General features: G+C 38.9%; 1 protein-coding gene across 5 annotated transcripts in view; it reads left to right on the forward strand.

Moving 5' to 3' along the window:
- Positions 1-24394, forward strand: part of znf385a (zinc finger protein 385A) — a 176696-nt gene extending 152302 nt beyond the window's left edge. For all 5 annotated transcript variants that reach the window (XM_022676907.2, XM_022676908.2, XM_049486425.1 and 2 more), the window contains 4 exons: positions 9539-9868; positions 18051-18235; positions 20044-20136; positions 22010-24394. In XM_022676907.2, the coding sequence (XP_022532628.2) occupies positions 9539-9868; positions 18051-18235; positions 20044-20136; positions 22010-22249 (848 nt within the window). In that variant the 3' untranslated portion in view covers positions 22250-24394. The remainder of the gene's footprint in view (positions 1-9538; positions 9869-18050; positions 18236-20043; positions 20137-22009) is intronic.
- Positions 24395-26302: the final 1908 nt, after the last annotated feature.

Raw genomic sequence — 26302 nt, forward strand, 5'->3', positions numbered from 1 at the left:
AACATTGCACATCCTGCGAAGTGACTATTGCACATGCGCACATCACAATGACGATGCTTAAACGATATGCAGTGCAGCCCTAGCCCTAATGGTGAATATGGTTTGTAAGGACAGACGTTAGGGTTTTATGTCATTACTGCACTTTAAGTAATGCCATATTTGGTGGTGGAGTGTGAAAACCTTGACATTATGTAAAGGTTCTACCAGATTATGGGTTCTTTTTAGAACATTTGCATTATTTTGAAGGTTATTTTAGATGGTTACCATGGTTCTGTCTTCTTTTGACATTTTTTTTATATCCTTATATTTAAGAGTGTAGAAAGGTTCCTTCGTCTTCAAATCTTAATTTTCACATGTGCACTATATAGTGAAAGCTTTTTTCTCTATCTGTATACAACTTATTTTCACTTAGATAATGAATCAAATGTAATTTTCCCAGTGGATCTTCACATTTTGAATACCGCTGCATCTGTTTATGGGTGTGTTTGCTGATTGATATGTAATATGGCAGCACTTAACAGAAGCTCAGAAGCGGTTTTCACATTTGCTCAATTTCCTCATCATGCAAGTGTCAGTGTGTGTGTGTGCCTGTGTGTATGTATGTGTGTGTGTGTGTGTGGGGTGGGAGGTCGTGCTGGAAGGAGAATTCCCACGGTTCATGAGAACCGCCACCATGCGGTGCTGAACTGGATCTGAAACTGTTATTATTTATTGAAGACTTGCTTTTACGCATCATCGGATCCAGTCTCTTCCAGAGGGAGGAAAGACAACACCGCGGTCCGAGGAGTCACCTTTTAAACCGGCCAGGGGTGTAACGTTTCAGCTGTTCCCTGGCGACCCAATCAAATGGATCTATCTGCACACTGACAGCCTGTTTCCTGGACTCCAGTTAAGCCCAAAGCTCTGGGGGAAAGAGGCCAGGCCAGTCCCGGGGGTTCGACAGAGCTCTTCAGACTCTGTTTACTCCCTACTGGTTTCACTCCTTCTTCAGTGTCCCTCCCTCCCTGATGAAGGGTTCCACTAAAACCAGCATGTCAACCAAAAGCATCCTGTGGCCTGGGCCTCTCTCGCATCCGAACGCTGGCTTTGGGTCTCCACATCTGGCCTGCAGCCACAGCAGAAGCCTATTAGTGTGCAGAAGCTGAATATAGAAAGTGAAATAGCAGTACAGGACTCATCTGCATCCGTTCTGTCGCAAATAATAACCCTGCGTATAGAAAATGATGATTTTATGTTCCTAATTTGAATAAACAGTGCTGTGGCAAATAATTTACTCCAAAATGTTTTCAATTTACTTCCCAATTTCTTGTGTTTTTGATGCCTGTCACACTTAAGCGTTTTAGATTGTCTAATTATTTTTAATATAAAATAAACAAAACATGGTTAAACACACAAAGCAGCTTTTAATGATGTTCACAACCAATATCAGCCAGCAACTGTCTATTATGAATGTATTATCAGTTTGGACCATTTGTCTGGTCTATTAAATGCACTAATATGACAAAAAAAAATCATGGGATAATTTTATTTTATGCAGAGATATTTAGTAATGAAGTAGAACTACTTTACTACTGTACTCAAGTACTAAAATCTTTTGTACTTTTACTTAAGTAGTAGTACGCTATACAGCTCTGTAAAAGAATTAAGAGATCACTTCAGTTTCTGAATCAGTTTCTCTGATTTTGCTATTTATAGGTTTATGTTTGAATAAAATGAACATTGTTGTTTTATTCTATAAACTACAGAACAACATTTCTTCCAAATTCCAAATAGAAATATTGTCATTTAAAGCATTGATTTGCTCAAATAATGCAAAGAGAACAAGTTCATATAAGGTTTTAAGAGTTCAGATTTCAGTATCTGGTGGAATAACTCTGTTTTTTAATCACAGTTTGTTCTCCTCCACCAATCTTACACACTGCTTTTGGATAACTTTATGCCACTCCTGGTGCTTGGTTTGACGGATTGTGATCAGAGCTGTATATGTTTGAATGTGTGTCTGACATGACTATATGTCATGGAATGTGTTATTCTACACATATCTTGTGAGTAAGCTTGTTGAACACTGGCTGGAATTCTTCTTGCAAAGTGACATGAATTAGGCCTGATATTGGGAACTAGATGGATGGAAGGTTTCGTTTATGAAGTTTTGTGGCCATTTAGCTTTACTTTATCCACAGTATACACTATAGAAAGCATTACCACCCATAGTGGGCCGTGAGCACAGTGGATGGTAATGATCATGACCAGCAGCATCAGTCTAGAATTGTCTGTATATATAGACAAGCAACTTAGGCAGGAATCCCATCCACTTTTAATGCAGGAGACCCCCCCACACACACATCCTACAGGTCAGTGCAGCATACTTTGGCTTTATTGGGACATAACAAGTCGTGGGACACAATACTAGTTTCTGTAACATGATATTTAACATGGTGTATATTTGGTGTATTTTTTATTATTTGTTAGTTTATTTTGAAGAATTTTGGTTGCCAAGAATGTCTTGTTGCATGAAAATAACCTGTATCATACAGTACAGGCCAAACGTTTGGACATACCTTTTTTTCTATGAGTTTTCTTTATTTTCATGACTATTTACATTGTAGATTCTCACTGAAGGCATCAAAACTATGAATGAACACATGTGGAGTTTTATGTACCTAACAAAAAAAGGTGAAATAACTAAAAACATGTTTTATATTCTAGTTTCTTTAAAATAGCCACCCTTTGCTCTGATTACTGCTTTGCACACTCTTGGCATCATTCTCTCAATGAGCTTCAAGAGGTGGCCACCTAAAATGGTTTTCCAAAAGTCTTGAAGGAAGGAGTTCCCAGAGGTGTTTATTAGCACTTGTTGCTCCTTTGCCTTCTTCACTCTGTGCTCCAGCTCACCCCAAACCATCTGGATTGGGTTTAGGTCCGGTGACTGTGGAGGCCAGGTTTTTTTGTTAAGTACATAAAACTCCACATGTGTTCATTCATAGTTTTGATGCCTTCAGTGAGAATCTACAATGTAAATAGTCATTTATGAGATTTTGAAGTTTTCTCCTGACTGTATCCGTAGGCTCTTAGCACTGCTTCAACGGCTTCTTAAAATATTAAATAAATCAATAAATCACATTTATATCATTTTATGTGTGCATACTTTAGCACAGCCTGAATAGATTTAGAAAAAAAGTTTTAAAAAAGGTAATATTGAGACCTTTTCTGTTGGTCTATTCTCTATAAAATATTCATACAGATATTTATACAGGATAAAGGACAGCTGGCTTCAGTCAGTATTAAAAAGTGTTACTTTTTTCTTGTGACAGTGATAGTAAGCTCTTACTCTAGCGTCCCTAAGCTTCTCTAAATCTCCTCGAACGCTTCCCTCATCCTACACCTCCAGAGCTACAGTGGCAGGATCTCCGCAACACCCCGAGTCTGTGAAGATGACAGGAATGGTTTGGTAAACAGACGAGTGCTGCCGGATGGGAGATGTGTGTGTCTGGGACTGTGTGTGACTCAGAGTGTGTTCAGAGAAGGAGACAGAAATGAAAGAGAGAGAAATAAAGAGAGAGAGAGAGAGAGAGAGAGAGAGAGTGAACGCACCTCTCTCCATAATTAATCAGCCGCAGTGCTCGTATTGGGCCTTGTGTTTCAGTGCCCGTTAATGATTAACGAGGGGTGGGGTGACGGGCAGCTTTTGGCCCTCTCTCCTCTCTGACCCCTCTTACACACCTGTCACACCCTCGCACAGACACACACTGCAGTTCTGTCTGATGCTATCAAACAACAATGAAGCTATTGTTTTATCTTCATTTCTGATTCCAGGTATTTAAAGGTATAAAACACTTAAGGGGCCCCACGTCAGCCAATGCATCTAAATCTAATGTAAATTAAAGAAATCATAATGTAATACAATTAATGTTTGTGACACAAATTGAAGCTAAGAGGCAGTAAAATAATAAAAAAGGAATTCAGCATCATGTATCACACTTGTATCTGTTTATCTAGTTTACTACCTGTACCTCTTCACATACTATGTTAGCTACAATGCTAACAGCTAACATACTATGAATCACCTGCTCTGCTAGGGTAATAGACATGCTTTAACCACTTCTGCTTGTGTGCGCTGGTTAAGGGGGCTGAATATAAGGTTTATGCACAACTGTAAGCCTCTGGAGGATCCTACACCTTAAGGTTCACAAGACTCCAGAGGCTCCAGCAGCTTCTAATACATGTTTTCTGCTTTTTAATGGCTTTTTAGCAGCTGCTCTCTTAATCCGAGGAATTTGTCTGGCAGAAATCTTCCTCATTCTGTCTTTTTCTGCACAAATCCGTCTGTGCTTTGAATCAGCAACAGAGCTCTTCACATCTAATGTTTTTATACCTTGTTCAAGGCATTGCACTGTTTCACGCTTTTTTAGCAGAAGAGAAATACTTTTTCTTTCCCATATTGCTGTGGACTGAAACAGTGCATGTTGAGTTTTTATTATCATTAAGAGGTTTGTTCAATAAAATTGGATTGATACTTAACAGCTCATGAATGATATTGAGTTCTACTCACTGCCATTTGCGTTAACGATTTAGGAAAATCTGAGAAAAATGTCCTGTATCAATATGGAACACATATTTTAGTTTCCAATTATGGGAAAACAAAACAACAACAACAAAAAAATCTAAATATTAGCTGCCTTTCTCTGATATTGTTGCTGTCCAATGAAAAATATGTATCTCCAAAACAACACTTTTGCTTGTAAGAGATAAAAACCTTTTTAAATTTCAATGGAAGTCTATGTAAAATTAATGTATTTCAGATTATTATGGAGAATGTCTGTGGGTCTATTCATCAAGAAATGTTGATGAAATTTGATGAAATTTGATGAAATTTTTTGATGAAATTTTGTGGTGGATACGTTTAAAAATGCGTCACATAGGCTGCATACCCCCTTTTTGCGCCACTGACTTTTATGTGTGCCAGTCCACAATGTCATCTGTTATTTCAAATTAAAAGCCCTGTGCAGAATTTCCTAACTGTGATTTTAAGTAAATTATGCAATTATGTTGCATTTAATGTCTTTTGGCAATTATCATGCTTATGTATTTGCCTTATATAGAACTTACGTAGACATAAACATCTAGTTACATCAGTACATCACTGTTCTGATGTTAGAGTATCAACATGCAATTTTTCTGGTGGTATATTGTTTTGTATTTTTCAGTTTAATTGCCTTATTTGTGTGGTGTGCGCTTAGTTGAACCACATCCGTTCTGCAAGAGTCAAATAGCATGCCCACTTTTGGTTCTCTGAGCCTGGTTTAAACATTTCTCTATTAGAAAGTCATATTTAGTGTTGTTTTCCCCTCTGAACCCGCTGTTAAAATATTTATGGTACGGCCTGGCTGTGTTTGGAGAATGCCTGTGATTTTGAGAGCTTATGCAAGAAGCCTGGTCTCATTTCAGTGTAAAATTTATACACTGCTGAAGGGTGTCTGGATAAGTTTGAGCTGTGGGGTACGTAAGACGTAGGGCGGTAGAGTCAAGAGGGCAGCTGGTGTGGTGCACATGCAGGAGATGAGATGAAGATGATGATGGTTGTAAATGAAAGGGTTCAGCTACAGAATAAGAGGATCAGGAGAACCCCCATAACTCTCACCCCACCTTTACTCACTCTTACACAGCTTAACCCAAACCACATGCACACTGCTGCCACAGAGCCTACACATAGCACTCAGCAGAGATGATGTGATGTTGTGCTTGTGAAAGGGCGTGTTTGGGAATAGGTGTGTGTGTGTGTGTGTGTACGTAATAAGGCAATGGTGCGTAACTGTGGGTGTTTACTAATATAAGCTGTACTGGGAGTATTGTGTTGGAGGAGAAGTTCAGCCACACCTCATTAATAAAGCAATAGGCCAAGCAGCATTGTGAGAAAGAGCATGAAAATTACATGTTCATTTCTTTTGTAAGTCAAAGACAAAATCGCCATAGGGATAAAACAGTAATTAAAGCAATAAATAATTTAAATAATAATTTAATATGAATATTAAACACTGAATTTTTTTTTCCACTCCTCTTATGTGGGATGCTGTTTTTAACATGTGGTTTCTAAAGCTGGTATCTCTGATTAGAGCCAGGTAACTACTGATGAGAGCCAGTTTCATCATGACACTTTGAATGGTCTTGAAATGTTTCGGATTGACTGACTTTCATTTCCTAAAGAATATTTGTTCTTTACGTAGTTAAGTACTTCTTGCCATAATATGGATCAGAACATTATTCAAATAGGGCTGTTTACTGTATACCAACTCTACCTCTTGACAACTTAACTATTGAGTTATTAACTCACTTGACGAGTTAAACACAGCTGTTTACTGAAAGCCATACCATGTGACTCTATCTAATATCGCCTACTATTACTGTATATATGACTTATATATGATACATATTTATTATATCAACTTTTGACATAATTTAAAAAACTGTCAGATTCAAATTATGACTTTGAAAATTATGAAAAATTTGAATAACAGCAACAATATATAAATAAAATAAACAAGGAAGGAAAGTTAGCAATATTTTTTTTATTAAACTATAGAAATGTATAGTACTGTATATGGGGTATTGTATAACCTAAGCTATGCAGTTTCCTGTGTGTATACAGCTCTGGAAAAAAATAAGAGACCACTTAAAAATAATGGGTTTCTTTGATTTTACCCAATTAAAAAACGTCTGGAATATAATCAAGAGGAAGATGGATAAGCACAAGCCATCAAACCAAACTGAACTGCTTGAATTTTTGCACCAGGAGTGGCATAAAGTTATTCAAAAGTAGTGTGTAAGACTGGTGGAGGAGAACATGCCAAGATGCAGGTCTGAAAGCTCTCCATCTTTTTTTGTTATTTCAGCCATTTCTCATTTTCTGCAAATAAATGCTCTAAATGACAATATTTTTATTTAGAATTTGGGAGAAATGTTGTTCGTAGTTTATAGAATAAAAGAACAATGTTCATTTTACTCAAACATAAACCTATAAATAGCAAAATCAGAGAAACTGATTCAAAATCTGTTTATAATTACCCTGTAAATGGATCAGCTCATCAGATTTTAGAACTCTGTCCAAACTCTTTTCTGAGCTTTTCCATACATTCACTTCTTCAGTGAGCTGATAGCACAGAGCACTGTGTGCACAGAGTCATTAGTCTTGTCTCTCTGTGTGTAACAGGGGTCAGAAGGGTCGTGTGCTCGAACATCCTGTATCTATCAACCCGCAGAGGCATCCCCCTCTACACTGCTGCACTCCCACCCAGCTGATATTCACGAGCCTCTGAAAGCCGGTCAGCCTGGACCGTACAGCCCCACATCTGCTCTGCAAACTGGGGAAAAAAATGAGTTAATAGAGACAGTGAGGGAGAGAAAGGGAGTGGAGAGTTGGCAAACGAGCAAGCGAGATAGAGAAAGTGAGAAAGTGTGCAAGAGAGAGAGAAAGTACGGGACTTTAGGGACTTTCAGCATGAAGTCAGAGTGAATTCTAATGCAGCTCCTCCACCTGTCATACTCCACCAGAAACAGCCAGCGTAGCAGAGGCTTCACTAGATTTAACATTTAGCATGCTGCATAAAGTTCTGTTATGTAAGACGCAGCTTAGCATCTCTCAGGCTGTAAAAGGGGTGTAAAACTGTGTGTAAGTACGAGTTTGTATAAGATCTCATGACCAGGGCAGTTGGAAATGGTAAAGGCCTACGTAATCCTGTAAAAGGAAATTGAGCGATTAAAGTAAATGTTTATGTTTCCCGCACGAACCGCTCTGACATATTCCCTCCAAGACCATAATGTCTGATTGAATTTGGCCCACGCTGACTTCGGTTTGGGAAGAAATCTTTTACTTTTTACTGGAGGTGACGAGCGGAACTCTGTAATTTGTGTCTTTGTGGTACTCCACCCAGAATTTTGCTGAATGCCTGAAGCATTACTCACAGGAGGGGAATAATGTGATTCGAAACAGGCGTGTGTGTGTTCTGTATCCTCGTATCCTGTATGTGTGTGTGTGTGTGTGTGTGTGTGTCTGTCTGTACATATTTTTAAGGAAATTTCCTTTTTGACAAAAGCCATGTTTCCATGTTTTCATGTTTCATTCTTTTAGAACTGGAAGAGACAAGCATTTAGAATACAAAACTCACTATAAAGTCAATTATAATTACACACATTACATATTATATATTATTGCAGTTACACAAAAACCTTGCCTCCATTTGTGACGTTTTAATATAAATGTGACATATTGAGAAAATAATTTAAAAGCATGTTAAATGTGCATTTTATATAGCATTTTTACACACTGGATTTTGAATAAGCAGTAAACATGCATTATAATGTGAAGAAATTAGAAACAATTAGCAATTCTGCTAAGTAAATGAGCAAATTTTGCATTTAAATATCTTTGATATTATACAGACAATGTATCTCCATTGTTCTTTTACAGTTGTACTTTACATTGTGTCCAAATGCGATAATGAATGGACCAATACAAATGATCCGTATCCGTAAGTGCTGTGTTGGAGATACAAGGTTTTTGTGTTACTGTGAGAATAAATACACTATAAGGACTGAGGTGTTGTAACAGCTGCTCATGCATTGTTTCTTTTGAAAGCAAGAATATTAAAAAGAACTATCTCTACCATTCAGACAAAGGCTTTCTACTAGACTTTTAAATGTTGCTGTGAGGATTTGATTGTTTTTATTGCTTGCTTACCAGCTCCCAGTAGTAGAAATAGTGCCAATAGGTTCTTTAATGACTCTAATGAGTCCTGTTTGAGTTATTTTGGTATTTTTTCTCTACAGGATGTAGACAAACTGTGTCTGTGCATCTGCACAACTGTGTGGTGTCAGCAATGGGTGTGACCTAAGTAGCTGCATTCATTAATTAGAAGGAATGTCCCCCAATATTTGGACATATATGCAAGTATGCATAGTGCATGTGTATTTGAGTGTATTATAATTCTGTATAGACACAAGGAATATGCATATAATCACTTATCTGTATACAGTATATTTTATAATGCAGTATAGTATGTTGTGTATATGTGTGGGTTGTGTGGTTTACGTGGGTTTGTGTGTGTGTGCTCCATCAATTTCTCACCCAAAAATAACAGAAAGAAAACAATGGCCGTCTGTTTTCCATTTATTTTCTCCAGTGCTGAAGGGTGAAACCACATCACTCGGTCCAGTCTGCAACTTTCAAATCCCCCTGCGTCAATAATACTACACGTATAATCCCTTTCAATTTCACTTTTTCTTTTAAAGAAAAAGAACATGTTCAAACTTTGAGAAGCAAACTAAAACTAAAGAAATATCAGAAATACCTTTTAGTGTAAATTTTAGGCATTGCACTTTATGAGCTGGTATTTTAGAGGGCTGTTTTTCTACGGCCCATAAACCCTGTGGTGTGTACTACTTGGCGGGCCTTCAAGGCCGGCTCAGTTCGAGGTTTGAGGGGAAAAAAGAAGCACTTCAAACATTCCAGAAGTGGATATAATGGTGGTGTTTCTTTGTTTTGCAGATGAGACGCAGCCTGGACCTCAGTTGAACCGGCCTGTGCCAGCCCAGGGCCCTCTGCCCGCCTCCACTTCCCCCACCCCGGACTCCCCCGGCCCCTCCGCCGGTGCCCTCATGCCAAGCCCTTCCACTCCCATCCCCCCACCAGCCAGCAGCACCTCCCCCGGCTGTGCCCCCACCAACCCGGAGCAGACCAGCCCCGGAACCCCTGCAACCGCCACGGCCGCCACCGGCAACCCCGAGACAGAGGAGGACAAGGCCAAGAAGCTGCTGTACTGCTCACTGTGCAAAGTGGCCGTCAACTCCCTCTCCCAGCTGGAGGCTCACAACAAAGGTGAGTGAGCCCCCCCCCACCCCCGACCCCCCACCCGCACAGCTCATCACCAGCCCTGCAGGTGCTAATACGGGTTCTCTGGAGCGATCAGTTAGAAGAGCCATTATCAATTCCCCAGAGAACTTTACAGGAGATGTTTTTCACAGTCCAGAGCACATCCACACCATACTAAATTAGGTTGGTTTATTTTGCTCTATCTGACTGTATGCAGACTCTACAAGGTTTTCCTCTATTTACTCAGCACTACAAAGTTCTCATTAGTTCACACTGTTCTAGAACGTTCTCTTATATTCACACTGCTGTGAAAGGCTTGTTCTTGAATGTTCTCTGCCATTCACAGTATATCTTTCTAGGATGCTCTAAACTGTTCTACTCCTTTTTCACTATTCTAATATTTTATCTTCTGTTTTTAAGATAAATGTCCCTCTAATGCAAACATTTACATGTTCTGCTAATGCACAGTATTCTAGAATGTTCTCCTCATTTATTTCCTTATATAATTCTCTTCATCATCCTGTACAGTTCCAGAGTACAACATTTTACACTCTATTCTATAATGGTCTCTTCCTTTCACTCCATGTTCCAGAATGCCCCATTCATGCTATAGTATATTGTTTGCACTACTGCCTCATACACACTACTTTAGAATGTCATGCACACTATTCTAGAATGTTCTACCTTTTTCCCATTTTACACAAAATTCTAGAATGTTTTATCTCATCCACACTATTCTAGAAGTTTTCTAAAATATCTCAATAATAATATCTCATGCACGATATTCTAGAATTTTCTACTTAATTTCTCATTCACACTATTCAAAAATATCTCAATAATAATGTCTTATGCACACTATTCTAGAAGGGTCTCCCTCATTCACACTATTCTGGAATGTTGTACCTCATTTCTCATTCGCACTATTCTATAATATTTTATCTCATTCACATTTTTCTAGAAAGTTTTAATTCATTTCTCATTCACACTATTCTAAAATGTTCTACCTCATGCTCACTCTTCTAGAATGTTCTATATCATGCTCACTATTCTAGAATCTTCTTACTCATGCACTCTATTCTAGAATTTTCTTCCTCATTTATCATGCTCACTATTCTAGAATTATGTACCTCATTTTTCGTTCACACTAGTCCAGAATATTTTATGCTCTCGATTCTAGAATGTTCTCCTTTATTCACATTATTCTAGCATATTCTACATCATGCTCACTATTTTAGAATGTTGTACTTTTTGCACACTATTCTAGAATGTTCTATATCATGCACACTATTCTAGAATGTTCTACATCATGCACACTATTCTAGAATGTTCTATATCATGCACACTATTCTAGAATGTTCTACATCATGCACAATATTCTAGAATGTTCTACATCATGCACACTATTGTAGAAGGGTCTTCCTTATTCACACTATTCTAGAACGTTCTACATCATGCACACTATTCTAGAATGTTCTACATCATGCACACTATTGTAGAAGGGTCTTCCTTATTCACACTATTCTAGAACGGTCTACATCATGCACACTATTTCTTATTTGCACTGTTCTTGAATATTTTATCTCATTCACACTATTCTAGGATGTTTTATTTCATGCACACTATTCTAGAATGTTCTACATCATGCACACTATTCTAGAATGTTCTATATCATGCACACTATTCTAGAATGTTCTATATCATGCACACTATTCTAGAATGTTCTACATCATGCACACTATTCTAGAATGTTCTACATCATGCACACTATTCTAGAATGTTCTATATCATGCACACTATTCTAGAATGTTCTATATCATGCACACTATTCTAGAATGTTCTATATCATGCACACTATTCTAGAACGTTCTACATCATGCACACTATTCTAGAATGTTTTACATCATGCACACTATTGTAGAAGGGTCTTCCTTATTCACACTATTCTAGAACGTTCTACATCATGCACACTATTCTAGAATGTTCTACATCATGCACACTATTGTAGAAGGGTCTTCCTTATTCACACTATTCTAGAATGTTCTACATCATGCACACTATTTCTTATTTGCACTGTTCTTGAATATTTTATCTCATTCACACTATTCTAGGATGTTTTATTTCATGGTCATTATTCTAGAATGTTCTCATTCATTCACACTTTTCTAGAACTCTAGAATGTTGTACCTCATGTTTAATATTCTAGAAGCCCCCCCCCCCCCTTATTCACACTATTCTAGAATGTTCTGTCAAAGTTCTCAGTTATTTCAAAGAAGCTCTACAGAATGGGAATGTTCTATAGCACTGTATAATACGTTTTCTGTACTGCATGATGCACTCCTGTGTTCTGCAGTATCACATCTACAGAGTAATACTTCAGTGGAATAATCAGTGCTTGTGATTTATGGGTATTTCAGAGAGCACGCTTCACGCTTCACTCACTTCAGAAGCTTGTTCTGGTCTCCTGGGCTAAACGGGTCGTACCTCAGAGTTTGCAGTATGATGATTTAAAATGCAAAAGTCATGCAGAGCTGGACGGGTGTCAGGTCTCAGAGTTAACGGATTCAGCACAGGTGTTCGGTTGCGTATGCTAAGAACTTTCCATTGTAGCTGCCCAAAAATGATTGGACAGTACTGATGTGTGTGTAAGATAATGTTTCTGTGCTGCTGCCAGGATTGTTACTACTCATGTGCCCGTGACCCGCATGCTTTCACGAGGCTGCCCTGCTAAACGCATAATTATTTAAAAAAATCAGCTGTTAAAATATGCATGTTTTGGCTTGTACTGAGAGCTGCAGAAATGTGCTGAGCTGAACTTAAGGCAGCACACTTGACTGGGTTGAAGCGGCAGACTGGCAATTACGGTCACTGCAGAGCGTCTGTTTAAATGTCTAAAATCAGATGGCTGCTGTATCTCTGGAGCGTGAGAGCTTTCACTCTGTTTTCTGTGATTTACACACGGCTCGGCTCTGTTACTGTGCCCTCGGGGATAAAAACTATTAGACAGTCTTAGAGTGGAGCATTTGCTTTTATTTTTGATTTTCTTTGAGGTGGTTTTCTGTGAAGAGGGACTGTTTTTTACACTTTGTTAGCATGTTGTTTTTTCCCCTTTAGAACAGAATATATAGCAAGCTTGACCCCTTTAGTACAGTAAAGAACATATTCTTTGGAATATTATTGGCTTTAACACAATTTACACAGTATCCAGTTAAGTACAATATACTTTGTGTTTCATTAGGCACAGTATAATCAAGACTCAACTTACTTTATATATATATGTTTTATATTTAATACCACTTTAGTACAGCATGGCCCCAGTATCCTATATACTCAGTATCTAATTTGCTACAATATATTTGGTATTTCTTTTTGGAGTATTAAAGTCAATATACTAAGTAGTTACTCTACTTTAATATGCTTAGTGTTCCTTTTAGTACAGAATAGTCAATTTCCCCTTTAGTACAATATAATTTATATTTGCATTGGTGCAGTAAACCCTGTATTCACTACAGTATACTTAATGTTCCCTGTAGTACAATATATTTAATACAGTATTTTCTTTAATATACTCAGTGTTCAGTTAAGTACAGTATATTGTGTTTATTTGTATGTTTATTCACATATATAACAGTGAAGAGTATATTATACAGTAATGCTTCAATAACTGTGACTCCATAAACACAGTGTGGACAGACTGCAGTAGGTGAAGAAAAAAAGTCTACATTTCCCAAACTATGAATAATTAATATTTTGTTGTCTTTAAAAGAGTATAACTGCTTTCTAATGGTATTCTATTATCATAACGTCAGTGGCATTTAATGGTCTTAAAATTACAATAATATAATTGATCATAATAATTTCTTGGACAATATATATCATCCATAAAAATGGTTATCATGACGGGCCTAGTTAGCATTGAACAAGGATATTTATATATTTTTAAAGCAAAGATTACAGTATTTTGTGCATCCAAACACTTTGAAAACATGTCAACAGAGAGAAGTTGGACAGTACTGTGTGTATGATTGATTTAATGAGACATACATTAATAGAAGTGATGATAAACTGTAAAATACTACTACCTTTACTGCTGTTGATGTGCAGTGCAGTCACCTAGGATTCTGAGCTCGGGATTGATAAGGCTCTCTATGCTCTCCTTGCTTTTAGAGTAGAAAAAACTTAATTTCATTGTGTCTGTATTCCAGTTAAACTTTCACAGTGAACAAACTGTGAGTCTGTATTTTCTTTCATATACTTGGTATTCTCTTTGGTACTGTCAGAGGTGGAAAAAGTACTGAAAAATTGTAATTGAGTAGAAGTACCTTTGTTTGCTAAAATTCTACTCAAGTAAAAGTAAAAGTACCCATCTAAAAATCTACTCAAGCAAAAGTAACATAGTTACTTTTAATTATTTGATGTAAAAAAGTAAAAACAAATCATAAATTAAATCTTTTTAATGAACTCATATTCCACATAATAATTTAAACCTTTTAGGCAGTATTTGTTCAGACCTCCCCATAAAACATTTTTAGTGGCATAGGTTCTATGATCCATTTTTTTCTTTACTGTTAAAAACTTAAGGTCATATAGGTGACTATAAACTGTATTTTTATAGTTTTACAGTTCATTATTATTTTATAACTTGCAATTGCTATGCTTTAACTGCTATTTACATGTTTTTTTTTTTTACATTTAAGCAGATTGTTTAATGATAAAAAATACTTACCACCACGTGCTTTCTCAGGTTTGATGTGGAAGTTTTGAAAGCTGACAGCTCTGTCCGGCGGGGCACATTTTGTATTGCATGAGGACGTTATTTTTTTCCCCATTCAGACAATTGTTTTTTCCCCAGCATTTCATTTTTTACTCAGTAACGGGGAGTTTTTCAATGTAGCAAAGTAAATTACTTGTGTCAAATTGTACCTGAGTAAAAGTAAAACTACCTATTTTAAAAACTTTAAAAATTACAAATTACTCATAAAATTTACTCAGTTACAGTAACTTGAGTAAATGTAAATTATTACTTTCCACCTCTGGGTACTGTGTAGTCAGTACTCAGTACACTCTCTCTTTCTTCTAGCAAAGTATGTTCAGTACTCAGTTGCAGAACTGAATGACGTATCTCTGTTTTGGCTCAGTGTCCATCTCTCCATCTCTTCATTTCTTCATTTCTACATTTTGTTTGGCAGCCGCTGCTCTTTCTCAAGATCAAACTCATGTCATTGAAAGTACCCTGAAATGAGATGGGCTGTTTAGATAAGTTGATTAGAGGCAAGAACACGCCGAGCTCGTTAAATTGAGTAGAGAGGCATTTAAATCACTGTTACACTTTCCAGATGATTATTAACGATCTGAATCAGGATTGACTGTTGATCGTGTTTAACCCCTTTAAGAGACACCAGCCATTTCCTGTTTGTCTGGGGTTTAAAATCTCACTTTGTTGTTTACACATAAAGAGTGACATCCTCTGTGTGTGTGTGTGTGTGTGTGTGTTTGCGTAAACAGAGGGGGGGGGGTTGTGGGGGTTGTGGGGGTTAAAGCAGAAAGCAGACATTGTAGGCTGATGAAGGGGGTGGTTAATCATTTTTTCTTAGTCAGAGAAATTGAGCTGCAATCTGGAAGTCGTACAGCCAAACAAATCTCAGGAAAAAAAAAAAACACAGAGGTCCAAAAATAAAAGCACATGTGTAGACGTGGAGCAGCACAGTGGTGGAAGTAGGTGGAGAAATGAATGGTGAGGAGCTGGAAAGGATCGGTGTTTGCTCATAAAGACAGCTCTGTTGGTTTCCTCAGTCTCTTGGCCAAACGCATGTGTCAATACTTGTGTCATCTGTTTGTTTATGCCCTAGAATGTATTTACAGATCAGGCTCAGACAGAGAGGCGAGCGTCTCTTATTGTCTGTCCAATTTGGAAGCAAGATGAAGACAAACATTGCAAGAGTGCATTTTTGGCCAGCATGTCGCTCTATCACGGCCCTCCCTCTCCCCCCACGCTCTTCCCCGTGCTGTTACCCAGACTCTACACACAAACACACACAGACACATAGTGCTCTGGGATCTGGGGGCTCAAGGGGAATTTTCGGTCAAAGGGAAACGATGGCTGCTTTCGATCTGACTGTATTTTTCTTTTAACCAGAAAAAAAAACATGCAATTAACTCTTAGTGAAGAACTGGGTGGGCAGGGCTATTATGCTTTTATATGCATCATGAAAAACATAAAAAACATTGTCAGTTCTTCGGTTTCCAAGCATGTGGCCGTTGCGTGTTCTCTGCCTTAAGGGCTGAGCCATGTTTTTATCCACATAGACCCGGGACATGACACTCAAACACTTAAACAGAACCATGTGTGAGGCTTTATTAAGCCCAGCAATGAAAATTGATGAAGTTCACGTTTGGCAAAACGTTGTGTCTGCGAGTCGGAAAGGAGCCTAAAGAATGCTGTTTTGCAAGAGCGCTGAAACAGTGCAAGTGCGGTTTCAACTATTGCCCTTATTGCTTAAGTCAGGACTCAAACTCAATCCAGGAGAAACATTAGATTTATGAATAAATTGCTGCATAAGGTGGAATGAGAGGTTGAGAGTTCTGTACCTATATTACGCCTTCCTCACGTTGCCAGATATGATTCTTAGGGAATGTAGCAGGGAATGTTGTGTTTGCATCATGACAATGACTAGAAAACAGAAAACACATCAGTGTCAGTGTTTCCAGCCTGCAGAATCATCCAACCAAAATATGCCCCACTGTTTATGTCCCATATTACCATTGTTAGCAAAAACAAATTATACAGAATACACTTTGTGCATCCAAAGGTCATTAAAAACATGTCCACAGACATAAGTTGGAGAATACTGTGTGTAATATTGATTTAATTAGACCCAAATTGATAGAATTGATAAATACTACTGTTTATAATACTGTTAATGTGCACTGCAGCCATCTTGGATTCTGAACTTGGGGTAGATAAGGCTCTCTTGACTTTCCGAGAAGGAAATCTGATTATGGGGGAGTTCCAGTTAAAAATTCCTACATGGAACTCAGTAATTTAGACATCTGAGTTTAAATGGACACAGCAGTGTTGTATTTCCTTCCAAAAAACATTATGTCTGCGATTCAGAGTGGAGATTAAAGAGTGCACTGCAAAAAAAAAAAAATATATATATATATATATATCTTAGCAAGTTAAATCTTCTAGTTTAAAAGTCTGATTATTACTCAAAATACTCAAAAACGTTTATCTACTAAAGCGTCTTATTCCATTGGCTGATTTTGTTTGCTTGTTTCAAGCTATTATTTTTTACCAAAACGAAATTATCAGGGTTTTTTTAATAAAGCAAAATTATCTCTTTTAGTAAATGAAATCCTTTAAAACAGGTGAGTTAAAATAAGGTAAGAACTTTAATAGTATTATTATATTTATCTATAATAATCTTCAAATACAGTAAGAGATGTTACATATTTAAACTGCATTTAAGAAGATTTCACTTGCTATGAGATCATTTTGTGCAGTGTGCTGTTTTGCAAGAGCACTGAAAGTTGAATGCGGTTTCAACTATTGCCCTGATTGCTTAAGTCAAAACTCTAACTCAACCTAGGAGAAACACTAGATTTATGAATAGATTTCTACATTCAGTGGAATGCGTAAGCACCTATATTACGCCTTCCTCGTGTTGCCAGATCTGATTCTCCGGGAACATAATGATGTGTTTCCATCAAAATGACAAGAAAACAGAAAACACACAAGATAGATTTTCCAGTGTATCTCCATCCTGCATCCTGTGTCAGTGTTTCCATCCTGCAGACTGTAGCACAGTGCCTGTGAGAACACGCGTGATGGTATGAAGATTGCTGAAGGAGCCCCCTAGTGCCCCCTAGTGCTCGAGGCGGTGCATTACCCCTCACACGTGTGTTCATTTAAGGCAGAAACTTGTAAAACTGTGAATTCTGAACTGAGACTTTATCTCTCCCTGGAGGTTGAGAGGTACAGTAAGAAGGCGGTGCAGGCCATCACTCTGCTCTCCGTGTGAAGGAGCAGATGGTGTTTTTCTGAGTCATAATAACTGAGTTTAGCGAGGCTAGCCCCTGGCATTATTCCTCTAATAGACCTAACATTTGGTTAGATGAAGCGTGTGATTTATGGAGTGCCAGCACAAGCACCTGTCTTACAGTTAATACGTGTCTCTATGTTTCTTAGGCACCAAACACAAAACCATTCTGGAGGCCAGGAGCGGGCTGGGCCCCATCAAGGCGTACCCTCGTCTGGGCCCCAAGCCCAGCGGGGAGCAGGGAGGTGGGGCGACGGATCCCAACACTCAGGAACGCACCTTCCACTGTGAGATCTGCAACGTGCGGGTCAATTCGGAACTGCAGCTCAAACAGGTGAGAAATCACAGCTGTATCACAGTATCACTGAGTTTACTAGGCTGAATGATATACAGGGGTTGGACAATGAAACTAAAACACCTGTCATTTTAGTGTGGGAGGTTTCATGGCTAAATTGGAGCAGCCTGGTGGCCAATCTTCATTAATTGCACATTGCACCAGTAAGAACAGTAAGAGCAGTAAGGTTCAGTTAGCAGGGTAAGAGCACAGTTTTGATAAAATATTTCAGTGCACACAACATTATGGGTGACATACCAGAGTTCAAAAGAGGACAAATTGTTGGTGCACGTCTTGCTGGTGCATCTGTGACCAAGACAGCAAATCTTTGTGATGTATCAAGAGCCACGGCTGGTATCCAGGGTAATGTCAGCATACCACCAAGAAGGACGAACCACATCCAACAGGATTAACTGTGGACGCTGTAAGAGGAAGCTGTCTGAAAGGGATGTTCGGGTGCTAACCCGGATTGTATCCAAAAAACATATATGTGTGTGTTTAGAAAAGTAGGCCCATTGTTGCAGGACCCCATTAACGTAACTTTGGGCTGTCAGAGTGGCGTGCCTGTAATAAAGACCAAAAGTGATCGGTCATTGTACGACATCGGTCCCAACACATACACAATAACACCAGGCTCTATGGGCATATGATGTGTGACACCAAACTTCCACACACATATATACATTGGTCGTCTCCACCAAGATGTCACTTCCTTCCTGGTGCAACTATTTTTTTTTTAAGATGAATGTATATAATATAAACAGACAACAGACAGAGGCGCAGACAAAATTGACATGTGGTAAACGTTGATTATTAAATTGCACGTGTTATTTGTATAATTGTTTAATTAGAATATTTTTGCAGTCACATATAAACTCCAGAGCTGCTGTTTCACGCATGCATCGTACAGATTCAGACTGGCTCTCACTACAGGAAACGTTCCGCGTGGTTTAGCTCAGGGTGGTGCCTGTGTAGTGCTAGCAGAAGGTGCTGTGAATTCTCTGGAAGATTAACTGCTTTATCCACACATGGACTCACTCAGACATTACCTGGACTTTATAGTAGGGGGTAGGCAGGATAATGTCCAGTCTAGGTAATGTCCAGTCTAACTAAAAAGGCATAAAGTTACTTTATTTCAGTTATTCAGTTCAAAATGTGAAACTCATATATTATGTAGATGTATTCAACACACAGGGTGATCTATTTTATGCATTTATTTATTTTATTGTTGATGATTTTGGCTTACAGCTAAAAAAAACCCAAAGGTCAGTGTATCACAAAATTAGAATATTATATAAGGCCGAAAGGTACTTTTGACAGTGTGGGCAGTGTGCCAACTCCTGCTGGAAAATGAAATCCGCATCTACATGAAGCATGAAGTGCTGTAAGATTTTGCGGGAAAACACTGCACTGACTTTAGACTCGGTATAATACAACACAGTGGATCAACACCAGCAGATGACATGTCTCTCTAAACCATCACTGATCATCAGTAAATTTTACATTTCATTTGTAAATCAAGGGAGCAGAGTCTGGAGGAAGAGTGGAGAGACACAGTCCAAACTGCTTGAGGTCTAGTGTGAAGTTTCCACCAATCAGTGATGGTTTAAAAAATTAATAAACGCTTAAAATAGATCACTCTGTGTGTAATACATCTATATAATATATGGCGATTTTCACATTTTGAACTGAATTACTGAAATAAAGAAACTTTTTAATGATATTATTTTTTTTTTTAGATGCACTAGTACTGTATATTTTAGCAACTATTATTCTGACTGTTTCTGTGTGTATTTGTGTATCTGCAGCACATATCAAGTCGAAGGCACCGGGACGGAGTGGCAGGGAAGCCCAACCCACTCCTTAGCCGACACAAAAAGCACAGGGGGGCAGACCTCACGGTGAGTTTAATCTGTGTGCACAGAACTGCATAAAGAAAGAATGTAAATATAAGCCAGTTTCCCTTTACAGTCAACAGAGAAGATCAGTGGAGACATGTTTGGATTCTTTAGTTTACATAAGGACATTTGTTTTGCTCTGTAGCCACTAGGTTAATGTAGTTTACAACGTAATGGAATCATTACACATGAGCCGCACGTCACATCAAGTTGTAAATGGGCCACAAAGACATGATGGAGTGATGGAGACGAAATTCAGACCTCATGCTGGTTGCTACTAGTGTTTTTGTGACATTTGTAATGATACAGTTTATAGATAACAGTGTCAGGAACCACATAAGCATCTGAGGAATGTAGTCTGTGCTCTGCTGATTAATGGAGCATGTGCTTCCAATTAGCTGCAGAAAAAAAAGAGTTTGTCTTGCTTTTGTTGGAGTTAATCTCTCTACTGTCCGAGAAACAAAGTTTCTACTAGATTTTGGAGCATTGCTGTAAGAGTTTGATTACATTTAGCAACAAAGGTGTTGGGTTAATCTCTGCACCTCATCCACAACTATCCAGCTAATCCCAAAATGTAATGGATAATGGAACAATTCCACTGCTTTGCATTGTATTGGCAGTACTAGTAGATTGCAGTTTTAGCAATGGGTGAAACTCAGTGTAGCCAATTAGGGATGCAACTAATGATTATTTTGGTAGTCGACTAATATGCAGATCATTTTTTTTTCGATTAGTCGATTATTCAATGAATATTCAACATTTATTTCTGCCATGTCCTTTAGCGCTAAAAATGATAGAAACAGCTTATTGTGAGATTTGAAGAGCATTTACATATTTAGATGTTGTTTAAATGTGAAAAGTACTGATATTTAATGAGTACATTTTTTATCTGTTGTGTTTGGGCACTTTTGGAGACACAGACTGAGTTGAGTGTAAACTGTATGAGTGACCCATTTATCTCTCATTGCGCTTCTGTCTCCAGCACTTTGTGTAGTGCAGTACTGTTACATAAGGGTTCAGGAAAAAAATCGATTCGAGCTCGAATCGCGAGTCTAAGATTGAACGATACCGAATCGATTCTTATTTTTTTTTAAATAGATTTTTTGGGTGAAGCTATTGTCGCAGCGCCACAGTATGTGAGCTCCGTGGTACAGTTAAAAAAACTCCGCGGTACAGTTAAAAAGCTCCGCGCGACAATAGGTGAACTCCGCGGTACAGTCACTATGTTGCAAAAATATTTAATACAGTAAGGAACCTAAGTTTATTGTTTTAAATAAATGTTCTATTTGTTTAAATTGTCCTTACATCTTTTTATCTTCTCACATAATTTAAACAAAAGTTATAGGCCATTTGAATTGAAAAATCTTTCCAGAATTGAAAATCGTTTCTGAATCGAATCGTGACCCCAAAAATCGGAATCGAATCGAATCGCCAGACACTGAGAGATTCGCACCCCTACTGTTACAAATAACAATTAGTCGACAAATTAAAATAATCTACATTGGCGATGATATCGACTAATCGTTGCAGCCCTATAGTCAAAAGCATTCATTAGTAGGGGTGTCCACAAACATTTAGACAAAAACTGTATCAACAATGCTTCTCTTTTTTTCTTTCTTTCTTTTTTGCCGTCTGAAGGCTCGCAGTAGCTTTTAGACAGTACTTATTTGTAAATAAAGTTTAAATGCCTGTTTAACTGTCTCTTTAACTATCTGACTGTCAGTCGAACTTATTGGCTGCTCTTGATTTTCCGCCGAACTGAAGCAATTAGCTCTGTGCACTGAAAGTAAAGACATGGCTGAAAATGGTCAGCTTTATTGATTCAGCTCCTCTGTGAAGCTCAATCAGTTCTATTCTCTTCTGTTCCCTCCCGCAGGAACTCACCAAAGCGCTAGGCGCCGGCCTCCTGCCCAGTCCTCTGGCCGTCGCTGCAGCGATGGCAGCCGCCGCTTCCTCCAATCCACTGGCTCTCCGCGCCGCAGCTCCCGCCCCTCACCCACATCATCATCATCATCATCATCTCCTGCAGGCCCCGCCCCTCAGCCATGCCATCCTGAGACCGGCCCCCGGGCCCATCCGCACCTCACACGGGCCAATCCTGTTCTCCCCCTACTGACACGCCCCTTCCCTCGACCTTCAGCCAGTCAGGAGCAACACCTCCAAAAGCACACTGTGAAGAAATTAAGAAAAACGTGATAATAATAACAATAGAAACCCACAGAGTTAACTCATCCACCTTCTACTACTCAACTAATCAATTCTGAAACAAAAGAACATGCTAGAGTGAGAGGAAAATAGGGAGAAATAGAAGGAGGAAGAAAGAAGGAGCAACAGGAGTTCTGTCCCTCCTCTATCCCTTTGCCCCGCCCCTCCACTTTTTTTTTTTTTTTGGCGGGAACTGACTGACTGACTGAGTGACCGGCCTGTGAATTAGCAAATGTAAAATGGAGAGATATGATCAGTGGTAAAACCTTAATCGTACTTTCTTCAGCTCCGCTGTGCATCAGCATCTACCCTTCTTATTCTCTCATTCTTTTCACACGTACACTGTGAGACAGAAGCAGTCACATTAGAAAAATAAAGAACCGGGCACACTGCGGGCGAGTTCTGGAGATTTAGTGCTGTAAAGACTAGCGAATAAAGCGAATAAAGACTTCTGCTAACTCTCTGTATGTACTGTGGGTGTGGGTACATCACAGTACACGTAGGATTCCCTATCTTTCATTCCGGTTCAGTGTGTCCTTAGCCCTATGCTCCTTGGAGGAAGTCAAATAAAACACAGAACAAAACAAAAAGAAAACCTAAAACCTAAACGAAAGAAACCCTATTCTGTTAGTTAGAATCGCTGCTTTGAGTGGTAGGTTTCTGTAGGTTTCTGCTTTAATCAGCTCATGACCTCTAAAAAAAAAAAACCTCTGGCCTGGGTAGTGTTAGCATGTTATCATCTTAGCATCGTAGCATCTGTCCAGTGTGGAGATTTGCTTTGGCACTGTGCATTTACATCAATCCCTGGACCATGGTTGGATGCAGGGGAAGGAAAAGGCTGGAGAGGAGTTTCAGTGTATCTGGCATCCCAGTTTAAGCCTAGTGCTGAATAAAATTGCTGTATAGTGGAATCTAATTATCTACTCATTTGAGAAGAATTATTTGATTGAAAACTGATGAACATTTTTAAAGATCTATCACAGATCATCCCACTCAGTCCATCTCTTTTCCAAAGCAAAGTGGAAGGAAGACAATATCCTCCAGAGAAGATCCTCCACGTCTACATATCTGTCCCAGTGCTGGATGATGCTAAAGCTAGATTGTGGAAATCTACTGATTTGATAAATGGTTACCATATCAGATGGACGTTTAACAAAAAAACCCATTGAAACATCATCCCACTCAGTCCTTCTCTCTCCCAAAGCAGAAGGGAAAGAAGATAAGATCCTCCAGAGAAGATCCTCCACTTCTCTTTATCTCCACATCTCTGCTGCTCATCAATCTGTGCTCTGATGTGAGCTGATAGGCTGGTTGGTTGGCTGGCTAAAATCAAGTCCTGCACTTCTACCCTTCTAGTTTCCAAAGGAAGACCAGTAGATATCTATTTATTCTATCGTGTAGTGTAGTGTAGTCCAGAACTTCTCAGCTGGTTGATATCAGTAGTATCACATAACTGAGATATGTTACCTGTTACCTATAAGATGGAGTAGCTGTTAGTAGACTCACAGTGGCGTCTGAGGAACCGTCGGATGGAGTGGCTGCTGGGAGATCAGACAGCACAAGCACATGTTTGGACTCTCTCAAGCTCCTCTGGCCATTCACTCTATATTTCTCTCTCTAATTCTCTCTCTTTCTCTAATTCTCTCTCTTTTTCTCTCATTTTATGAGTGTAAAAAATGATTATGCAACCTCAACGAACAACAACAACAACAAAAAAAAGACCAGCAATATGAACCCAGCTCTTTCTCTTATTCCATCATCTGCACCACCTGTCCTGAAGCTTAGCCAGGCTCCACCTGCAGCTCCACCAACTGTGTGTAACGGCGACCTTCTGGCAACCTTCTTCTGAGAACCTGAGGGATGGAAAATAAAAGAGACAACAACAACCAGGAGAACATAATAATAATAATGAGAATAATAATAATAAAAATGGTACTAAGCAGGACGTCATATGGGAGAAGGAGAAGGAAGAGGAAGAGGAAGAGGGGGTGGGGAGTGAGAGAAGATAACCAGATAAGCAGAGAATCATATAGCTGAAGGTCAGAAGATCACAAAAACGGACGAAGAAAGAAAGAAAAGAATTAAAAGGTTGAGACCGTACAATCTCCTGTTCTTTGGTCTGAACTTCCTGTCTTGAATCTAAAGCCATGCAATGCATCTAATTTTTATTCTTTTACTACGGTGGATTTAATGTTATTTTGTTTTATTGTTTGTTTCATTTGTCGGTTATTATGATTTTATTATTTTTTTTGGTTCATTTTCATAGAACACTGTTGATTTTTTTTTTTTGTTGATTACATAGTGATGTGAAGATGATTCTGAGGAAAAAACGACTTAAAAAAAACTACATGAAAAAAGAAAAAAAATATTTTTCTATGTAGGTAGAAAACCTGCACGATGTGGGGACTCTTGGGGGGGACGTGGCCTACTCACTGTAGATAACGATAATGATCATAATGTTACCCGGGCATACGGACGCGTCGACGCATTGACGCACCGGAGGACGAGGCGGATCGAGAGCAATGGCCCACTATGTTGGATGCATTTCTCACAAAGTACTGCTGGAGATCCACAATGCCCTTCCATTGACAAGCAATGCGCTAATGCGCTAAAAACATGTCTTACTGTTGTTTGGATATTGCAATGCAATAAGTAACTGATTTTTTTGTGACTTGTTCTAGATGAGCATACACCAAATGTTACAGGGTTCTGTATAACGGTTGCGTGTGCAGCCGTGTTCGTCCGCAGAGATAGCTAGCCTTTCCGGGGCGGTGGGAGGGACTGTGAGGGAGGAGGGGGGGGGGAGGGGCGGGGCAGTCGCTGGCCCTTCATATTAAAGGGCCTTATGAATCTCTGTTAGGGACCCAGGATAGCTGAACCTGAGTGAAAATAATATATAGTCAGCCATACCCTTTGCATATGTAGCTTAGTTTCGGAGTTTGTTTGTCCGTTTGTTTGGTTTTTTTCAGTGTGCGTTTGTGTGTTTGGACAGCAGGTCTAGTATAGTCTCATGATAATAATGCCATTACTTAATGCTAACGGAGGTTAGCGTCCACCATTGTGCTTTGATTGAACTGACCTCTCTTTGCAGATGTATTTTATTATTTGTTCTCTTTAGTTAGCGAGGCACTAGCAAGGGTGCTATATAGTTCTCGTCTGTGTGTATCTTCTGGTATTGTGTGTGTGTGTGTGTGTGTGTGTGTGTGTGTACAGACCTCTCAAGACAAGTTAGACTGAAAGGACTTGTCTAGGTGGTCTACACAGAGCGCAATGGGCCCTGCTGTGCTCACACCTGATCTAGCTACTATGCTCTGCTCTAAAGTTGCCTATAAGTGCAGATGCTCATTATAATTATAATTATAATGCAGTGGATGAAGCTGTGTTCAATTCAGGATCTGCAGTTAGAGGAGATATATTGATTAGCGCTGTCGCTAACACAATAGAAAACAGAGCGCTTCAGCAACTCTCCATCAGGCTGTGAACCCCACAGAGTCAGAGTGATCCACCCCTTCACACACTCCACAAACAAGCATGATACAGACACACTTAGCTCAGTAGATCCGTTAAAATAAAAATAAAAAACTCTGTAAAGAAAGATGTTCATCCTGTAGTCATCCCCAGAAATAGCATTATCATCTTTATCTTCATCATCAACATCATCCTCTTCATCAGTGTACATAAATGTCTGGAGTTCTTTGGTAGATCCATCCAACCTTTCAGGGCAGGTGTAACGTTAGTGATGAAGTGTGTTTTAGCCGTAGCCTTATTCCACCCTAAGCCTCTCCGGGAGCAGAGAAAAGGGGAAAAATACGGAGAAGCTTTGGTCAAACCTCGTCTTGCCAATAAAAAAAAAGAGAAAAAAGAAACTTATTTTTGAATTTAATCGTCAAAGAGGGGCAAAGAGTATGTATGGCGAAACGTAGCAATATTCAACTCATACTGGCTACTCTTGTTTATTGCAATA

Source organism: Astyanax mexicanus, chromosome 13 (genome assembly GCF_023375975.1).
Source record: "Astyanax mexicanus isolate ESR-SI-001 chromosome 13, AstMex3_surface, whole genome shotgun sequence".
Classification (NCBI taxonomy): Eukaryota; Metazoa; Chordata; class Actinopteri; order Characiformes; family Acestrorhamphidae; genus Astyanax; species Astyanax mexicanus.